The sequence below is a fragment of the Electrona antarctica genome (assembly GCF_951216825.1).
Source record: "Electrona antarctica genome assembly, chromosome: 13".
Classification (NCBI taxonomy): Eukaryota; Metazoa; Chordata; class Actinopteri; order Myctophiformes; family Myctophidae; genus Electrona; species Electrona antarctica.
In genome coordinates this window covers 13,975,726-13,996,562 of record NC_136794.1, presented here as the reverse complement: position 1 = coordinate 13,996,562, position 20,837 = coordinate 13,975,726, and the positions used below count along the sequence as shown (strand labels likewise).

General features: G+C 40.1%; 1 protein-coding gene across 19 annotated transcripts in view; it reads left to right on the top strand.

Annotated features, from left to right (window-relative positions):
• The first annotated feature begins 346 nt into the window (after positions 1–346).
• neb (nebulin) overlaps positions 347–20,837 on the top strand; it is a 76,871-nt gene continuing 56,380 nt past the window's right edge. For 18 of the 19 annotated variants that reach the window (XM_079517472.1, XM_079517476.1, XM_079517475.1 and 15 more), the window contains exons 1-26: positions 347–450; positions 1,156–1,226; positions 1,487–1,553; positions 6,509–6,616; positions 6,928–7,035; positions 7,471–7,575; positions 8,251–8,355; positions 9,459–9,563; positions 10,128–10,232; positions 12,033–12,137; positions 12,369–12,476; positions 13,693–13,809; positions 14,040–14,141; positions 14,542–14,649; positions 14,737–14,841; positions 14,968–15,066; positions 16,092–16,196; positions 16,315–16,422; positions 16,537–16,650; positions 17,005–17,202; positions 17,475–17,582; positions 17,707–17,805; positions 18,631–18,735; positions 18,901–19,008; positions 19,129–19,440; positions 19,993–20,199. In XM_079517472.1, the coding sequence (XP_079373598.1) occupies positions 1,506–1,553; positions 6,509–6,616; positions 6,928–7,035; positions 7,471–7,575; positions 8,251–8,355; positions 9,459–9,563; positions 10,128–10,232; positions 12,033–12,137; positions 12,369–12,476; positions 13,693–13,809; positions 14,040–14,141; positions 14,542–14,649; positions 14,737–14,841; positions 14,968–15,066; positions 16,092–16,196; positions 16,315–16,422; positions 16,537–16,650; positions 17,005–17,202; positions 17,475–17,582; positions 17,707–17,805; positions 18,631–18,735; positions 18,901–19,008; positions 19,129–19,440; positions 19,993–20,199 (2,892 nt within the window). In that variant the 5' untranslated portion in view covers positions 347–450; positions 1,156–1,226; positions 1,487–1,505. Of the gene's footprint in view, positions 451–1,155; positions 1,227–1,486; positions 1,554–6,478; positions 6,617–6,927; positions 7,036–7,470; positions 7,576–8,250; positions 8,356–9,458; positions 9,564–10,127; positions 10,233–12,032; positions 12,138–12,368; positions 12,477–13,692; positions 13,810–14,039; positions 14,142–14,541; positions 14,650–14,736; positions 14,842–14,967; positions 15,067–16,091; positions 16,197–16,314; positions 16,423–16,536; positions 16,651–17,004; positions 17,203–17,474; positions 17,583–17,706; positions 17,806–18,630; positions 18,736–18,900; positions 19,009–19,128; positions 19,441–19,992; positions 20,200–20,837 lie in introns of those variants that run through there. The other variant, XM_079517480.1, reaches the window with a different exon arrangement.

Genomic DNA, 20,837 nt, shown 5'->3' with positions numbered 1-20,837 from the left:
GTCAGTTAACTTCACCTCTGCTCTGTGCCTCTGGTAGCCCTGGTCCCCACTGATGAACCCTCAGTGAACCCTTTCTTTGATAACACCTTCTCCCTGATATGCCTCTCCAAGCAGTTGCATTTGTCATTGTTATCATCACACAACCATTACCCACAATTCCACACTGGGTGTTACTTGTGTGGAGAGCTCCCCGGTTTTCTCAAGCTTCCCCCTATCTTGCCCCACTGCCTTCCTTATGACTGTACCGCTGATGCATTCACCCCAACAGGTGCTCACTTAGGTATATTTAGATTTGGAAACATGAGAATGCTGGGCTCTGATTGGCCACATACACCACATGATAACCCGGGTAGAAATCGCAGCTGTGTGCTGTCTCCCAGGGTCTCTTGTGGAGGGAAGTTGGGGAGGCTTTGGCGGCGCTTGGGAAACTCTTAAACTCTAAAGTGACTGGTAAGAAATTGAATGGAAATAAGCATACAAATCTCCATGTTTTCTCAACTCTGCATGCCCTTCCATCTGCCTGGACATCTATCTTCACTGTCCTCTTCTGGTGACTGGATTCTGGGGAGACAGTTCTTTTGGGAATATGGAGTTTAAATTTATTTGCTGCGCTTATTGAAGGAGTAACATTTTTCCCTGATGGTCCAGAACTGCAAACCTCAAGCAAGATCAGCAATGGCCTACCGTGGGATACTTCTGAAATCTCAACACCTCAGTCTGTCCATTTGCTCCATCTTCCTGCCTCTTCTTTAACCTTTTATTGGGGGGTAAAAAAGCATCTTTTTCAAGTGAAGAGTTGGAATTCAAGTACTAAAAAAGGGTAGTTAGTATATGCCATCCTATATTTAACCATGCAGCCTCAGAAGGCATTGCATCTCCGTTAGCTAAACAAAGCCAACCAATCGGGCTGTGGCATTGGCTTACATGAAAAATAGCTGGAGTGCTGTGGGGCAGCTGTCGCTTTGCTTCAGCCAGGAGGAGGCAGAGCTTTTGGTTAGGGTGGGGGCTATTGAGGGGAGTAGGTTGGCAAACATTCAAAGCCTGGGGCCTTCTATTTGGCTCTTGGAGTCACACCTACCTTATCTGCCCTTCCGTATACCTGATCCTTTTTCGATCAATGTATTTTTATTGATACATTTCTGTTATTCTATCTAGGATTGAGGCAAGTCAGAAAGTTGGAATATCCGTGTGGGACCCCATTTGCAAGTGACAGGACTCTTTTTCTGGTATGGTATGCACAATGGTTGGAGATTTATATATGTGTTGTTGTTTTAATGTTTATTTTATTAGCTGCATGTCTGTCTGCTTGTTTTAAATTTCTAGCTTGGGTTCAAGCATCCTAAAATATCAACAGTATGATAAAGATGTCCTCGAGGACGTCAATCAGTATGAGGCCTGCACTAGTCCAGGCCTCACTATTGTATGTGAACTCCTCATCTCAGTTGAATGTATGAATGCCTGATGGTGTCATCTGTGTCTTGTGTAGACCCTTTGAAACTGCCAACATGGCGGAAGAGGAATTTGATGAAGACTATGACGAAGAGGTTGATGAGGTAAGTGGATATGATTTCACAACACAACGTTGTTTTCATATTAATACATTGGTTTTAGTTCATTTTAAAGATGCTACAAATAATAATAATAGCAGGTCCATCCTCCCAAACATAATGCCATAATTGATAACACTACTTTCAAAGGATTGTTACAGATAATTCACTATAGATCACTATTTGTAATTCAGTTTTTGTGGTTTATTGCAATTAGTGATCCAGATACGCTATACACGATTCTGGGGGCTGAGGTTATCTTCTTGCTGCCCAGGTTCCATGGCAGACCCTATGAATAGTTAAGTTAGTTACGATACCCACCCAGTCAGCATTTCAGGGGACCAGGCATCCAGCCCTGCTATTAGATCCTGTTTCAGATGGACACCTCCCTGGGTTTCAGAGCCTGGATCACCCTTAAGAACCAGCTGTAAATCAAAACCAGCTAACTACAAACCAAAAATGAAAATATTTAAATTAAATAGTATGGAGCATCAAGATTAATGAAACACCTATGAACTGATAGATGGAGCTATTTGCACCACAGCCAAAATTGCAAAATATACACAGTGATATAAATTCATGCCGATTATAATGTATCTAGACCAGTGTTAACTGTCAATCACATGACACTTTTAGGACTGTAGTGTGTAGACAGTGGAAATGGTGGAAATTGATTTCTTGCAAGCCTCCACTTTCTTGAACATTAACATTGTGCTTTTCATGTTAAATAAGAGGCCTTTTCACACAAATTAACTTTCCCATAGTTTCCTCCAATCAAAAATAATACAGCAAACTTAATAACAGTTCAAACATAATTTTCTCTGTATTGTGTTTGTGTTTTATTGTCTTTATAGTGCAGCCCAAAACCCCCAGAAATCACTTTCCCAACTTATAAAACAATTATTGGTGAATGTATCATCCATGCTGTCTGTTAAAGATCTCCGTACCAGTGTGCAATGGAAGAGTGAAAGCAGAAGGCTAACAACTTAATCCCTTATTTCCTTGAGAAATAGGATTAAAGTTAGCCTGCTATTCATCCATCTGAAATCTTGCTGATATCTTATAGGGGAGTTGGAATGATTTCTTAAACTGAACCACAAAACAATTGTAACATTTCAGACTGGCTGTATATGTCTTCTTTGACATTAGAGTTGCAGATAAAGAATATCTATATACAGTACATGCAAATGTACCAATGTTATCATTTTGCTCCCATATAACATATTAACTAGCAAATCGTTTTACTTTCTTTAATACAAAGATGTAAATCATTTGTCAGGGAGTACATACAGTACATACAGAATTCCCATAAATCAATACACTCTGATTTCACTATTACTTTCATCTATACACTCTGGAGAACATTTGCATTGTCTTTATCTGAATAGTAAGGTGGCTTCTTATTGATCTACAGAATGGGGAGAAACATATTGCTATTAATGCTATGTACTGCTATACAGTACATATAGAAACATAAATAATGCATACACAAACATGTCTCTCTGTTATTTACTACGTTAATCAAACCGCCTCAACCAAACTCATGTTGTCATCACTGCTTCCATTATACGTTTATTTTCCTCATTATCAACTTGAGAAATTACTTCTTCCTCACCGCATTAATGGACGACTTGCAAAGGCCTGTGTCCATCAGTCAGACAAATTTAGAAGTCGACATCTACGGCAGACTGGTAGAGAGAGAGAGAGAGAGAGAGAGAGAGAGAGGCAGAGAGAGAGAGAGGCAAGTGAGATGAGCCACTGTGCTGTAAATCACACTCCCATAGCCTGCACTCTAAACCTAAACGTCACAGTAATGGAATGTGCTTAGGAGAGGTGGCTGCCTGAAAAAAAAACACTTGCTGGGGAGGTAGCGAGACAGAGAGAGGGCTGCACAGAAAAATCATGACTTCATTTTATTCTGAAAGTGTAAAAAGGTGAAAGGTGGCCGGTTTGACCCTTTGGCTCACCCAGTTTATCTGTCGCAGTGTCCCTGAAGACCCCTAAATACGGTATTAATAGCGTCCACTGCTCTTAATAGTTAGAATGGGTAAATGCAGCTCTAGGGTAAATTCCAGGTAAATGGAAATGTATTGGGCAAATACATATAACATATAATCTTATATTATGATTATTATTATACTTTTCTTCCGTAAAAAAACATTTTTACAATGGTTTTTTTATTGAAGCTCAGAGATTTCACATTTGTTCAGTTGCCGTATACAGTGCGTATAGAACAACCCATTTTTAACACATCACAGAAAAACAGCAAGTACCTTACCACAATGCAAGCAGACATTCCGTTAAGCAAACAAAAAAAGAAAGAAAGTAAGACAAACAAGTACACCACCGTTTTGACATGAATGTACATTCCATGTTATTATTATGATGATTATTATGATTATTATTATTATTAATAATAATAATGTTAATAATTAACCTATGAAGTATACGTGTATAGGTATGGTTCTTTCCTGTCTGATAGATTCTGATAATGAAGCCTCTTACAAATGTTGTTTAAAGCGTTTGAGATGTTCTTTCCCTCAGCTCTGGTTGGTTGTACTGTAGGTTGTATTGCACTGAGTTGTACCAGACAGACTATAGATTTGCATAGGTCTCTACTAGAAATATCTCAGTGGTCTGGGCTCGAACTTTCGTGTTGAGCATACTATAGCCATTTTCAAGGTCCACGGTGGACAAGGCCACAGCGTAGGTCACTGTAATTTAGGGACTGTTACATTTACCTGTAGAAACATGCTATTCACGGAATAGTGGGCTATGTGTTGGAATGTTAGTTAATGTAATGTTTGTACTGGGTTGACTGATAGAAAAGATCGGTATTAAACCCATGAGAACCTTTGTGTGAACAGACACAGATAAATTATTAATCGTTTATAAATTATTAGTTGGTACAGTGTACCACTAGGCACCCTAGTGATTCATTACAAGGACAGTGAATGAACCCTTTAACAAGTAATTGGAATAGCAATGAAGCCATGGGACTGCTTAGAGGTTCAAAGGGTTAAAGAGTTCTGCACACCAAGGATATTATAAGCCCAGCTGGGATATGGGCTTTAATTACACTGAAGCTTAATTCAGAGCATATTCTCCTCCGTGTATTTGAAAGTCATTTAAAGTTACTGTGAGTGAATGTCAGAACATATTATTACTGGGTCATGAGGACTGCTGTACTGTACAGTACAGTACACCGTGTAATTAGTCTGTTTTTAGTTTTGCATTTGTCAGAATGTACAGTATGCAACTATAATATTGTAGAAATACAGAATACAGCAATCATACTGTATGTCAGCTGAGGTTGCAAGTAAGCAGGTTTAAGAACTGGTGACAGAGCTGGGGAAAAATCAACCTCAATCCAATACACTGTGCTGTTTCTCCCAGTACCTTTACTATTAGTTTTGTACATTTGTAGGGATCTACAGTACAGTACAGTACAACTCTCAGTGGCTCTCAGCTCCAGGTAAAACACCATCTCCCAAAGGCCAGCAAGTAAAACAAAACAGTGTATACAGTAGTTTACATTTCCGGTGTCTAGCTGTTTTTTATTTTATTTTCTCACCATGTTGTCTTGTCTGCATGCCCTGGAGGCTAACCAATTGAATAGCTATTTGACTGTACTCCCTACTTATGTGAGCACCTAAAAGAAGATGACTGCCTTTATGGCAACAAAGGAAATGGCTGCTGTTATTGCAATAAAGTAAATGGCTGCCGTCATGGCCATCCATGACTTTTATGTTGTTATTGTTGACGTGTGCTGCTTCATTTGCCCATTGCTACACTCTGCTCCTTAAAATTCCTTGTATGTCTTCATCATACTCTAGTCTGTATTCCAAAAGACCTTGTGTCCTTTACCTCTTCTGTAACATTTTTGTAATTCCCATCCCATTAACTTGCTCATGACATCATAGAATTACTGTTTAATTCATTCCCCTTACCCCTATTTTGCTTCTAGTCATTGTTATGAGTGCTTAAAGGTAAGTAATGTAGCTGTAGTTTTATTGTACTGTGGGTTGAAATTACAGGTCAATTCCTGGTAGAGTTCTTCAGATTCCTACATAAGAATAAAATGATCTGCATTCAAGCAAACAATTAACATTTATTGAAGTCACGAACACTTTGTTTCAAAGTCATATTGGTCTCTTCTCCTCTTTTGTGTACAATATTGTAAATAATTTAAATATCTTGATGTTTCCTGTCTCAGTAGACGGTTGTGTCTATGCTGCTACTACTTACTAGGTCTAACTACATTTCTCCTTGATGCTGAGTATGGATTCTATAGTATAGTGCAGTACAGTACAGTACAGTACAGTACAGTACACTAACTACACTACAGTACAGAGTACACTACATTTGGGACTAAAACTGGACTCAAGTGTAAACAATTAACCTAGCATTCTAAATCTATTTGTATTATAAACTAGCATTTGTCAAAAAAGAAAGGACAAGAAGGGAGTTAAAGCTTTAATTCGTAATTATTTTCCTATCCAGGACTTGAACAAGGGTCTTTCATGCAAAATACCACATTTCTACGACACATCCAAGAGCCAAACCCACTTGGCAAGGCAATTAAGAGCTTCAGGCAGTACTACTTGTCTCACACGTGTGTCCTACCTCACCTGACACCAGGTGTTAAATGTCTCATTGGAAGAGTGGGGAGACCACCTCCAACCACTGCAGATGTGCAAGCTAGTATATTGTAATAACATACTCATCATACCATACAGATTGGTCAAAATCATGTTTTATTCATTACAATTTGTTCTTGATTGCAGCTTTAAATCAACACTCAGGATCTTACAGTGTAGGCTACTCTGTTGCTTTGCCTGCTGAAAGTGTTTCTGTGTGGGACCACGGGGTCATCATATCAGTAAAGTGTTTCTGTGTGGGACCACGGGTCATCATATCAGTAATGGTAGTTAATTGCATTTCCCTCTGCTCTCCTATAGACTGGCTTGGAAGTCAGGAAAGTCAGGAAGAAGGTCAAGGTGGATACTTCCAAGTTCATGACCCCTTACTTGGCTCATGCCACCAAGATGCTGGAGCAGTACAGCCACGTAAGCAGCAGGAGTTTTACATTGATTACAGTCCATATTCTTTTACATTTACAGTACAATATATTAACCATGCACGTACACCCTTACTTGGTCCCCTCTTTTTTTCCTCTAAAATATCTTGGCAGAAAATAGCCAACCTACAAGCTCAAAACGCACCGTCACTATGCGACGTGTTGTGAGCTTGTATGTCTGCTATTTTTATTTTCGCTGAACCCCACAATATATATATATATAATAGGGACTCTAGGTAAAAATAAAAAAAGTATTTAATTTCCTAAATCTTTTGAACGTGTATACATACTCCCCAACAGAATGTGTATCGTAAGGCCTATGACCTGTCCAAGGGGACACCACCTGCCTTAGCTACTGAGACCCCTGAGATGATACGCATCAGGAAGGCTCAAGCGCAGCTGAGTGAGGTACAGTATGGAAAGTAACTAAATACATTTAAGTATATGTACTGTACTTAAGTACACTTTTGAGGTATCTATACTTTACTTGAGTATTTTTGATTTCTAATAATTGTACTTCTACTCCACTACATCTCAGAGGCATTATACTTTTACTTAAGTAAAACATTTGAGAACCTTTCCCCACCACTGGTACTTAAACTACCATGCTTTTATTTATCCCATTCAAGTACTAATTTGACACCTTTAAAAATATTTAAAGGTGTGCTTGTAAATTGGTCACTGCTATAAAAAACGGGTGAGATTGAAAAAAAAAACATGCCTGCTCAGCAAAATAAATGGATACATAAATGCCACAGAACATAAAATAAATAAAAATTGATATCCTGCATTGTTTTTCCAAGCTAGGAATGCAGTATAATGGTGTTTATTATCGTCCGCCAGGTGAAATACCGCATGGAGGGCAACAAGGCCAAGACAGGAAGCTTGTACGGCGGGGATGCTAGAGAGGTCGTGCATGTCAAGCACGTGAATGAATTGATCAGCAAGGTGAGTGCCCTGAAAGGAATCGCATACACTGCAATTTATCTCTGAGAGTGGGCCCATTTTTACACCCTCAGAATTGTTTGACATGGGACGTCCAGGCCCCCCTCCTTTTTCCTCTTTGCTAAATGTCTTACCTATGTTCATTAACTTAAGGTACTGTACTTAAGTACAATTTTGAGGTATTTGTACTTTACTTGAATAATTCCAACTTCCTATACCACACTACATCTCCGATCCAAATATTGTACTTTTACTCCACTACATGTACTGTATTTGAAAACTTCAGTTACTAGTTACTTTGTAGATTTTGATTATTATTACAAAACATACAATAACCAATTCAAGCTTATACATTTCGGCCATTTAAAAATAGCTGATCTACAAGCTCACAATATGTCATTGTGAGCTTGTAGAGCTGCTATTTTCAAATTATCTTTTATTTGAAAACTTTTGATACTTTTGATACTTCAAGTACATTTTGATGCCAATACGTTCGTACTTCTGCTCAAGTACATTTTGAATTCCCAACTTTTACTTGTAACAAAGTATTTCTAGATTGCAGTATTGATTATTTTTGAGCACTTTTACCACCACTGTTCATTAATAGGGTTCATGTGGTTAAAGAGCTAAAGTTCTCAGTGCTGGGCATGGTATTGACTGCTCTTTCCCTTGCTCTAGGTTCTGTACAGACAGAAGTGGGATGAGGTAAAGGACAAGTATCTGCTGCCCCCTGATGCTCCTGAACTGGTTCTGGCTGTGAGGAACGCCAAGAACTACAGCAAGGTAAACACAGTCTGCCGTTCAGACAGGACAGTGAGCACAGTGTTTTACCCATATGACCAGGGTCCAATTTGTTGGTCGATCACTCTGAGGAAGGCTCAAGCCGAAACGTGTCTGTGTTGCTGCTCGTGCCAAAAAATATAAGCTAAGGACTTAAAGTGAGTGCTCTTTTGATTTAGTTTAATTCTCTTTGCACCAGCACCTGGTAAAAGATTGTTGTTTGTGATTTGGCACCATTTCTGTCTACTTGCTCTGTGTCTCGGAAGAGGGTCGTGGATAGTTCAGAAACACTGACCTCATCAAACCCTGGATAGCCATAGATACATGGTGAATACTGGATCATCACCTAGATCTGCATATACTGTATGGAGCCGGCCGGCCAGCAACTCTACACCACAAACCCTTAGATCTCCATATATGGAGCTGACCTGTTCTGACATTCCATATGTTGATCCCCCCCCACCCGTCCTTCCTCTTTGATGTCTCCCTTTTGACTGATACCTGTCCATTCAAACTCTAAGACCAAAGTTATTAGCGCAGCCTCGCCCGGCAGCCGGCGAAAACTAGAGTTCTCAACAGGCCCTACCTGGGCCCTCATCAAACCCTGTACACTCAAGACACTGCCCCCGCTGCCACCCTTAGATCTCCATATATGGAGCTGACCTGTTCTGACATTCCATATGTTGATCTGACCTCATCAAACCCTGTACACTCAAGACACTCCATTATGGCCAGACCTCATCAAACCCTGCACACTCAAGACACAGATTTCATTCCATATGTTGATCTGACCCCCATGCCAAAGCACCAGCGCTCGCCCAGCAGTCTGCCGTCACCCCAGGATGTGTGCACGCGACATCACCCTTTCGGGCGACTTACTGGTTATATCTATATTAATCTCTCAAGAACAGATTCAGTGAAAGGAAACAAACGGCATAGGGCGCAGTTTTTTCATATTTTTTGTCGATGGGTTCCCAGATTGTAACTATATGCATACCGTAAGGCGTAAGCTATGTCCTACTAAACCTTACGTGATATGCCTATATGAAATGGCTCTCGCACTTGATTTGACTTGATCTAATAACTTGTGGCTTCTTTGTTTTTAGAAACTGTACTCGGAGGACTGGGATTATGATAAGACCCAGTGTCTCCCCTACTCAGACAGTCCGGAGCTGCGCAGGGTGGCCAAGGCTCAGGAGATCCTCAGTGACGTAAGTGGACCAGCACCTCTCAACTACTAGACTAATCTAGAGGATATGAGAAACATGTATCTGACCAAAAAGAATGTATACTGTATTGCGCCCTTACTGCCCTTAGTCCCAAGTTCAATGTTCTTTTGCTTCAATACAGTATGCCCTCTAGGATAGTGATTAGCTTCTTAATTGGAATTTGAACTGACACTGTGCATGGTTATAAGTCTGTTATAAGTGGCTCAGGACTCAAAACTGCGACTCAATGCCAGGCTGCATTAGAGCCTATATATGGTATGTGCCTTAACCGTTAGGCCAGCACCCCCCCAACATTTCCAATGTTATTTTTTAACAGGCAATTCAAATTAAAATCACCCCAAAGGCCCAAACTATCTCTCTCTCTCTCTCTCGTTCTCTCTCTCTCTCTCTCTCTCTCTCTCTCTCTCTCGTTATCTCTCTCTCTCTCTCACTCACTCACTCACTCACTCACTCACTCACTCACTCACTCATCTTAGCTATTGATCTGGAATAATTAACCGGTGTCAGTAAATCTCACCCTTTCCCTCTTCCGCGGTGTCCCTGCAGATCCACTACAAGAAGGGTCATGCCCAGCGCACAGCCAAGTACACCTCCCTGGCTGAACCTCTTGAGGTGGAGCTGGCCAAAAAGGTGTTCGCCCAGCGCAGTGATGTAAGTGCCTGAATCTCAACACTGTACTTATTGATGAAATGATTGAAAAAAGTCGTATGACTTGTGCATAAAGAAAGGGATACAAAGAAAAAGAGAAAAGTTAATTCTGTCATAGCCCCTAAGTACAGTAGATCTGCTTTTTTTGCTACATTTAAACATTTTTCATATTTAATGGCATGCCCAAAATAGGGATGGTTGAAAATGTGGTTCATTAGTGGTTCTAATGATGGATATTGCACGTCCACTGACACACACACACACACACACACACACACACACACACACACACACACACACACACACACACACACACACACACACACACACACACACACCATCAAAGGTCCCACCATCCCAGGAGACTGATATGATTAACTGAACACCTGCTCTATGATATTACTGGAGACAGACATTCTAGGCTGGCAGAGAGAGTCAAAGTCCTAATAATAGCAGTAAATTACAGGAATACCTGTTTGCCACCAAATGTGTCTCATCATCACATAGATAGATAGATCTGAGTTTAACACAGCACTGAGTGGCAATAGGAACATTCTTTTGTTATGCATGTTATAATGCTTGGGAAAGAAGACACACTTAGGCCTACACCAATGCACTCCAGGATACTTGCATACGTAGGCACTCTTATTCATGAATTATAGACACAAAAGAAAAATGGTTTGCTTATTGTTATATTAATTATTAACCTGGTCAGTAGCCATGGCTCTAAGGATGGCAATACACTGTATGTCTGTCTAACAGTTTGGAGCGAAACAAGATATCTTCTGGCAGCGATTGTCATGAAACTTTTTTTTTAAAAGATTTTTGGGTTTTGGGTTTTTTGCCTTTATTGATAGATGTATAGTAGGTAGACAGGAAACGGGGAGAGATGGGGGTGAAGACACACAGTAACGTTCATCAGGATCAGGACTCGAACCCGCAGCACACTGTCATGCTGGATTACCAGCCAAGGTGCCTGGACCGCTAAGGCCCAGGCCGTCATGATTTTTTTTTTTTTTAACAATGTATTTATTTTCCTTTTTTACACACAAATGACAATACAAATATACAAAAAAACAACAATGAACATTACAAGACAATTACTGATATAAAGAAAGCAAAACAACAATAAGCACAAAACAAAACAAAAAACAAACAAAAAAACAACAACAACAACAGCACTACTCCTCTTCAGCTCCATCCATTAAATGTGACAAATTATTGTTCTTTATGTATCTTATAAAACGGCCCACACCTCCTGAAACATTTCTTGTTTGTCTTTAAGAATGTATGCAATCTTTTCCAAAGGTAAACATAAAGACAATTCCCTGAACCACTGTGTAATACTTGGTTTGTCTGGCCTCTTCCAGGTCAATGCTATCATTCTCTTAGCTTGTAAAAGACATATATCTATAAACATTTGTTCATTACGCTTTATCTTGTCCCTCCAGATATAGACCGAGCAGGAAGAACTTTGGTTCTGGTACAATATTTATTGACAAAATCTTCTGTATTTCCTGCCCGACCTTCCCCCAAAACTCCATCAATTTTGGACAGGACCATAGACAGTGGAACAATGTGTCATAAAACTTTCTAAGCACATTCTTGCTCTCTTCTTCCTGGAGGATGAACCGTAACCATTTGAGTGACACCATGACCTTTCCTCTAGCGCAAGCGTCATGACAAGATGTCAACATTGAACACAATATATTTCATAAACTAATAGGGAGATTCCAGGATGAGCTGTGCTGATTTTGGTGACCCCAACATTTTTAAATTATGAATTATTATTTATGCCTGCAGCTCAAGTACAGGGAGGACTACAATAAGAATGTGAAGGGCCAATGGTGCGAGACCCCCTACTTTGACGTGGCCACTGCCAGGGTGGCGATGGAGAACCTCAGCGATGTAAGAACATTTCCTTTGTTGGTATTTCTTGTCAGTTGTCACATCTTGTTAACCACTTAAGCAGTATACTGTATACAGTTTATATATATACTTTGTCTTACAATGAACAGCGAAAATAGCCGGTCTGCAACCTCACAAGGCTGGGACACATTTTGAGCTTGTATATTGGCTATATTTTCTATATTTCCGTAAAGTTTAAATGCCTTAACCACTGCCCTCGTTCGTTCACAGATTCGTTACCATAAAAAATGGGAGAAAGTGAAAGACAAGATTAATTTCATGCAAACGGAAACCCCAGTTTACGATTCAAACAAGAAGGCTCGCCAAACTATTAGCCAAGTGAGTACCACCAGCAATTGTGCACCCACGCACAGTCGCACACACACACACACACACACACACACACACACACACACACACATGCACGCACGCACGCACGCAGGCACACGTACACCTACCTACATGGTCAAAATTGAGCTGTACCTCAGAACAGAGTGTGAGTCAACACATATACTGTACCGTATGTCCACAGCCTGTGACTGCTGTTGACGTGTGCAGATTTGAACGACAGTAGCCTATACAGGATCTATGAGTAACACTTAATTTAATCTCGGAATAGATTTTCAGTGGATGGAATCATATATGTATATAGCTTTTTTGTTCTTACGAATTAGTGTATACTAATATAGTTGCAGCTACACTCCAGGCCACCCACTCATCCACATACAATGCGGTTATTCGTCATTTGACTCATCAGTCATAATTATATAAAATAGTACATTCCAGTAGATGTGATGTGACTCATTGTTTCTCAACCAGCTGTCCATGGAACACCAGTGGTCCATGGCATAATTACAGGTGGTCCATGGGAAAATCTTTTAAAATGTTATATACAGTAACTAAATACAGTAGCCTATATATTGTTACATATAACAAACATTATGGTTGATATTCGGAGGATAGGCTTGATATACTAAATTGTGCATGGTGTCACGCACCATGCAATATGGATTTAAATAAGCTAGTGGTCCAGAGCTCAAAAATGTTCGAGAACCACTTATATACCTCATCATAAACCGTGTACAGGGCCGGATCTACCATATGGGCACTTTGGGCACGTGCCCAGGGGCCCTTGGGCACCAGGGGCCCCTAAAAAACAAACAAAAAAACGTTTTTTTTTTGTTTGTTTTTTAGCTCCACAGAAAATTTCCCTGCTAATCCGAATTAAATAAATGGTGTCTAAAAAGATTAGTGTTTTATTGTTGGTGAGAAGGGCAGCTGAAAAGTGCAATTGTGTGTGTGTAAAGCAGCAACAATGCGCTAGATTGGCTGTCACTCTGGGGGGGGTAGGCGACCGGAAATAGGCCAATATAACGGCATAAAACTGCCCCAAAACGGCTCCGAAACAGCAAAAATGTTGCGCGCGAGTGAAGGGGGGCCCTTCGAGCTTCAGGGGCCCTCAGAGGTGTTAATCCGGCCCTGACCGTGTACCATCTGTTCTCTACTCTTACTCTGTTCTCTACTCTTACTCTGTTCTCTGTGTTTTCATCCATAGGTCCATTACAAGAAGGCTTACGAGAAGACCAAAGATCAGTCCGCTTACAACGTTCTTCCCGCTACAGAGAATCCTCTTCTCAGACAGCTCAGATATGCTGGAACCATCCTCAGTGATGTAGGTTTCCTATAGGATTACCATGTAGAAGAGCTTTGGGCTCTACATATGACATCCCTGTTCTTCATGTGCCTCCACAAATAACCCGTGTAAAATAAAAAAGCCACTTGTCTTGTATCATACTTTAGTAATACTTTTAAATACATAAAAGTATTTACAAATGTACACTTGGGCCCTGATTTGTATTGTAGTTCTCATGATAAATGTGATTTGTTTCCTATCCTTTACAGACGGTGTACAAAAAAAGCTATGAGAAATCCAGGGGATCCAGCATCAACTACTGCGACACGCCCAAGTTTCAGATGGACTCTGTACTTAAACAGTTTACTGAGGTGAGTATTCCTGTAGACTAGCAACAATCAATTGCTTTCTTAGTTTTAGAAAAGTATGTGCATTGACATGAAAGAAATGTGAGTAGATATTTTTTATAAGCAACCAAATCGATGACTCTGATGAACTACTTTAAGTCTTATTTTATACTTGTTATAAAATATTGAAAATCTACAAGCTCACAATGAGTCGCATAATGACGCATTGTGAGCTAAAAATTGGTTATTGATCATTTTATTCAAATCAATTCATGTTTTTTTACATAATTGATTAAATGGATTAGTTCGATTAACTGTGCACCCCTACAGCCATCCCTTTTCTTTTCATTTCAGCCCTCTAATTTGATGAGGCCTTTTGTCCAATCCCATGTCCAGATTATGACCATGTACATTTTTTTCCCAGACAAAATACAAAACAAAGTATGACGAGGAGGTGAAGGGACACTATATCGGCAGCTATGAGGATATCTGGATGATTCACTGCAAGCAACTTGAAGAAATGAAGAGTAACGTAAGTTTCTTCTGGTTGTGCTTTTTTTTCCTGATATTCTTAGTAATGTATCAATTCACTTATCATGTCCTGCATTTGGTTTTTCAGCAATGGTACAAGGGAGATGCTGATGACATCAACTCAAGATGCTTCTTCCCCCAAACTATTACGCCTGGATATGAAGCTACTAAGAGTCTTCAAAAATGTAAAGATGTAAGTAATCTTGGTTGATTTCATTTATGTAGTTAATTATTCCTTAAATCAACCAAGCAGCTCTGACATTTTATTCATATAGAAATATTTCATAGAGTTTTTGTGTTTTGTGTTTGTGTTTTGCAGAAAGTATACCGGCAACATCCGGACAAGGTGAAATTTACACAAGTGACGGATTCTCCAGTTCAAGTTCAAGCCGCCATCAACGCCAAACAGCTAAGTGATGTATGTATCAAAATGTTGCCATTGTTGAAAATGTTTGAAATTGCTAAAAAAAGAAAAAAAAGGCTAGAATAAATGCGTCTCTAATGGCGGCGCCCAAAATATGGATGCCAAGTTTAAAGTGACAAAAAGTCCACTAGAAATTGTAGAACTGTAATGTAAGCCAACAAAGATATATTAATATACTTTTTTTCTATTTCGGAAGGGGTCAGGTTAAATGCCAGTTGGATGAAGTGAATACAATCACATTTTCAGTTGTTACACACTGTATACATTTACTGACTCAAAATTGGAGGCAGCTAATTCATTGGATCTTATTGTGTTGGAGACATGATAGCCGAGGAGAGGACTTCCTAAAGAATTTGCCCATTCATCCACATAGCTCAGCTGTCTTTCCGTGACCACCATGGAAACTGGAGAGCCACCTCTGTAGTATAAATAGCAGCATGCGTTCAGTTAGCCCAGAATAAACCCTGTGATCACACCAGGGTTGATGGACAAGGAAAGTGTGTGACTGTTTACTAGACGGTATACTGTAACTATCAGATAAAGAAAGATCTCTCTTAGGCCGCCAGTACCCTCTAGTGACAGGAAGTAAAATAACTATTTGATCCTGAGTTTGTTCGCTATAATGTCGCTGTTAAGCGTGCATGAATTATTATTATTCAAATATTTGTATTGAAATTTTCACATTTTAGAAGGACAGACAACAGATACAAAACAAAACAAATACAGAACAGATAAAAAAAACGAAACAACAAACATAAAAAACAAACACCAGTACTCAACATTCATGTATAAAGTGTATGAAATGCAATGTAGAAAAATAAAACCCCAAAACTGTATGCTGAATGATATCAACTATAACTGGAATAAAGAAGGGGGGGGGGGGGGGGGGGGGGGGGGTAGAAAATACTACCTCAAAATAGGTTAGAAACGGTTAAGCGTCCATGAATGTGCATGAAGTTGAGGGGAATTAAAGACTACAGTGATCAATTCCATGCTGATTTCACTCTCTTTTTTTACAGCTCAACTACAAGGCAGATTATGAGAAGATGAAGGTTAAAAATGTCCTGCCCGCAGACTATCCATTCTTCATCCAGTCCAGAGTGAACGCCTATAACCTTAGTGATGTAAGTAAAACAACTACAAGTTTTTTTTTTTCACTGAAATCTAAACTTTTGATCTATCCCAGAGTCCATTTTCCATTGCTGTTTCAAACTCAAATGCCAATGTTTGCTATTGTTGTAGAACTCCTATCATCATGACTGGGAGAAAGTTAAAGACAAGCAGTTTGAGGTCAAGGGTGACGCCATCTCGATCCTTGCAGCCCGCGCCCACACAAACATTGTCAGCGATGTGAGTATTAAATAATGTTTATGGGAATACTTAAATCCCTCCTTTTTAAATATACAGTGTGTTTGGTGCTTCTGTATAGAATTTAAATTCAAATGTTGTTGTTGCTACTTTCAGGTTAAATACAAGAAGGAATATGAGAAGAACAGGGGACACATGGTTGGAGCCCTCAGCATTAAGGACGACCCCAAGATTATGTTGGCCGTTCATGTGGCCAAAATGCAGAGCGAAGTAAGTAATGTTACCTTTGGGTTATGGGTTAACTGCATGGAAAATAAATAATTTCCCTCATGTAATTAACCACGTATACTTGGTCATATGATGATGGGCCATAGCTTAGTGGGTAGAGGTTTTAGAGAGATTGCCTTCTGGTAATCAGAAGGTCACTGGTTAACCTCCCCAGCCCGCTACATGTTGACACGTAACCCCAAAAATGTGCCCTGCAAGATTAAAAAAGGTCAACCATCCTGCTATTTTCACCATGTTTGACTATTATGATTGAATGATGAATTATTGATGAATTATTATTTTTAGATTTGACAGAGTACATTACCACTGACTGTCGTATATGTCATGTGTCCACAGCGTGCGTATAAAAAGGACTATGAAAAGATGAGGACCAAGTTCCAATCCCCGCTGGACATGATGTCGGTCACCCTGGCCAAGAAGTCGCAGGCTATCGCCAGCATGTCTGGCTACAAGAACATCACCAACCGCTACCTCATGCCCCACGACAGCGTAGCGCTGGTCACGGCCAAGAATGCCAATCAAATCCAGAGTGACGTAAGACACATCAGACATCGTTTTTGTAGACAGACTGCAAACTGTGGATATTTTCTGGGTGGGGTGGGGGGGAGCCATTTATGAAACTGGTAAATGTTGGGAAATTGTGGAGCCAAATGATCCATTGTTACACGAAACTCCTGAGTGTTAACTCTGAAAGTAGTATAAAAGAGTATAGCTTTCAAATTAATGCTCAGGATTTTACTATAGTATGAAGAACATTTTTGTTTTCTTATCTTATATGTGCCATTTTGATCTTTTCTTTGTGCTAGAATGAATACAAGTATGACTACAACGTGAACACCAAGGGAACTGCATGGGTCCCCTATGGCTCCGTGGAAGTGGAAACAGTCAAGAAGGCCGGTGAAATCTTTAGTGAAGTACGTACTGTACACATACAGCATCCCTTCTCTTCCTCCCCTTGAGGATGCACGAAAGCAATATATCATTATTTGATATGCAATGGAATAATTATCTCATCAACTTCCCTGTATTCCCCCGCAGAGAAAATACAGACAACATCCAGCCACTGTCCCCTTCACGGCCATCGATGACCATCCAACCATGCTGCAGGCCAAAGTCAACCAGCTTCAGAGGAGTGACGTAAGTCTGCAAAGTTTGCACATTGGTATAGGCTGCCATTCATGGAGAAATGCAGAATCTACAAGTTCACAACACATCCGCTCTTTAGGCTTTTTTGTGTGTGAAAATGGTTAAGTCTGTCTGTGGGTATTTTAAATATAGAGCTTGTTGTGACTAAATAATAACTACATTGGATCCTTAGAACAAAGGGAATATACCAACGCGCCTCAAGCCTGGAACGGCTGATCCGGTGCATCACAGGAACAAGGACAACAGATGCAGAAGGAGGAGAGGACACTGGAGCAGCACGGACATTTATGTCTTTTATTAGGTGCTAATATACAAGAAAACAACATTTCGACCTTGCAGTCTTTATCAGAGTCAGAGTCATCATGACTCTGATGAAGACCGCAAGGTCAAAACGTTAGTTGTATTCTTATATATTAGCATCTAATAAAAGGCTTAAATGTCCGTGCTGCTCCAGTGTCCTCTCCTCCTTCTGCAACTACATTGGATCCATTGGAACACATCCATTTCCATTTCCATTTTTGAGGGGTGCTAGACCCTCCAATACATGCCTTTTGAAGATTCCATCATATGGCAGCCAAGTCTATGGGATTTTTAATGTTTGTTTACAGCACTTATAATGTAAATATTTGCCAGCCAAGTCTATGGACTTTAATGTTTGTTTAGGGCAGTAAAGGATGACGTTAGACGTCATCATATGGCCAATATAAATAAATCTTGTGCCCCTCACTTCACACAAGTGTGATTCATTTCTTTCTTAATGTTGCTCTGATCTGCAACATGTTTATGATTTAACATTATCTGTCCTCTGCCCCATAGCTGTTCTACAAGAGAGGCCTTGAGGCGATCCACCAGAAGTACTCTCTGCCTCCTGACGCCCCTGAGTTCCTCCTAGCCAAGAGTAATGCATACAACGTGAGCCAGGTGGGTTAGGAGAACTTAGGACACAGTACAATATGTTCATATGGCATATTTGTTAGAAAATAACTTAAGTCTCCTCACAAGTTGTGAGATGCATGTCACATTGTTTTGCCTCATGCATTAGAAGGGTTTGGACAGAGGATTGATAATTCCAATTCTTTATTTCAGAGCTGCTATAAGATGGCCTGGGAGGCGACAATTGCTAAAGGTTATCACCTGAAGCCTGATGCTATTCCCATTGTTGCTGCAAAGGCTGTCAGACATGCAGTCAGTAATGTAAGTATTTGTTGTCAGACTACACCCACCTATCTAAAACTGAAGAAAACCTTGGTCTTAATTTCACAAGCATAATGAATTGAATTTAAGAGTATGAATGAATGTTGTTTTCTTTGACAGGTGCAATACAAAAAAGCATACGAAAAGGCAAGGGGACACCACGTTGGCTTCCGTAGCATCAAGGACGACCCCTTGCTGGTTCACTACATGAATGTGGCTAAGATGCAGAGTCAGAAGAACTACCAGAAGGACTACCACAAGTCCAAGCTGAAGTATCAATCCCCCGTGGACATGATGAGTGTGGTTCTGGCCAAGCACGCCTCTACTATACAGACGGACATTGGCTACAAGAAGATCATCAACCAATACACTCTTCTACCAGGCGCTATGAGCCTGGAACTCGCTCGTACCATGAGCATCAACGCCAGCGATGTAAGTTTGAATATTAGCACCATATTAATACCATAGGTTATTATGTGTTTGCAAGCTAAGACTAAAACTTACCAGGTGCATTGCTACTGTACTATATATTTCTCAGTTGGTATTCGATTGAATAAATTGGGGCAAGAACCCCCTCCTCATTTCCCTTTGACCCTAACCATTACATTACAAAGGTAGACAAGACAAGAAAAGTTAATTGTGTATTTACATTTATAAAGAAATGAAGGCGGCAAGTTTTTTTTACACTGTTAACAATACACTCGTATTTGAGAGTGTCATGGTGTCTTGTCTGCTATAATGTGCAAACATTCAGTATAAAGAGCTCATACGTACAGTACATACAAAGAGAACAGAACCGCCAGTCACAAACAAACACATGGATTGCTTCACTGGAATACCAGTTTTTCTCCTTTTTTTGTGTGTGCACTTTTCAGGGTTTTCGCCTACATCACAATAATGAAACGATCAACAGAATCAACAATTCATTACTGGTGCTAGTGTAGGTACTCTAACTCTACTCTATTTTTAATTATTTGCTTACAGAACAACTACAAGAGTGACTATGAGACCTATATGAAGGGAACCAGTTGGGTCCCCATTGGCTCCGTGGACGTGGAGAAAGCCAAGGCGGCAGGCAAAGCAATGGATGAGAGGAAATACAGGCAGCACCCTTCCAACTTCAAGTTCACCAGTGACACTGGATCCATGAGCATGGAGCTGGCCAAGGCCAATGCCAAGATCATGGATGGGGTGAGTGGCAGTGGCCATAATATCTCATTATCTCGTTCTATGGCTATGTTTATAGAGCGTCACAGTCCCACCCCCTTTCATGACGACGAGAGACCCGGAAAAGAATTCCCTGTTCATTTTCCTCATAGACTTTTCAAAAACTATTTATTTAAAGACGTTTACGCTGCTGCGGACAAAGCCAACTCGAGTTGTGACAAATCATGACAATAAACACAATGTTTTGGACCGATCATATCATTTGTATCCTGCCTTTTTTTCTTCTTTCTAATTATTTGATCAGCCCAAAACATTGTGTTTGTTGTCATGATTTGTCACAACTCCAGTTGGCTTTGTCCGTGGTGTAAACGTCTTTAAATACATACTTTTTGAAAAGTGAGGAAAATGAACAGGGAATTCTTTTCCGGGTCTCTCGAGGGGGCGGGACTGCGACGCTCTATAGACTGGCAGTCCAAATCAGATTTTTGGCATATCCAGTTTGGAATGGCATGAGTTAAGTCTGGAAAAAATGATTTATTTAATTCAAATGTCATTACTGCGTGGTTTGAAATGAGTTTCAAATCTGATTTCTAAAGATGTCTCTCAGTCTGTACACTCGGACACTGAAGCCTGAATTAACCTTCGTCCTATAGTGATGTTGC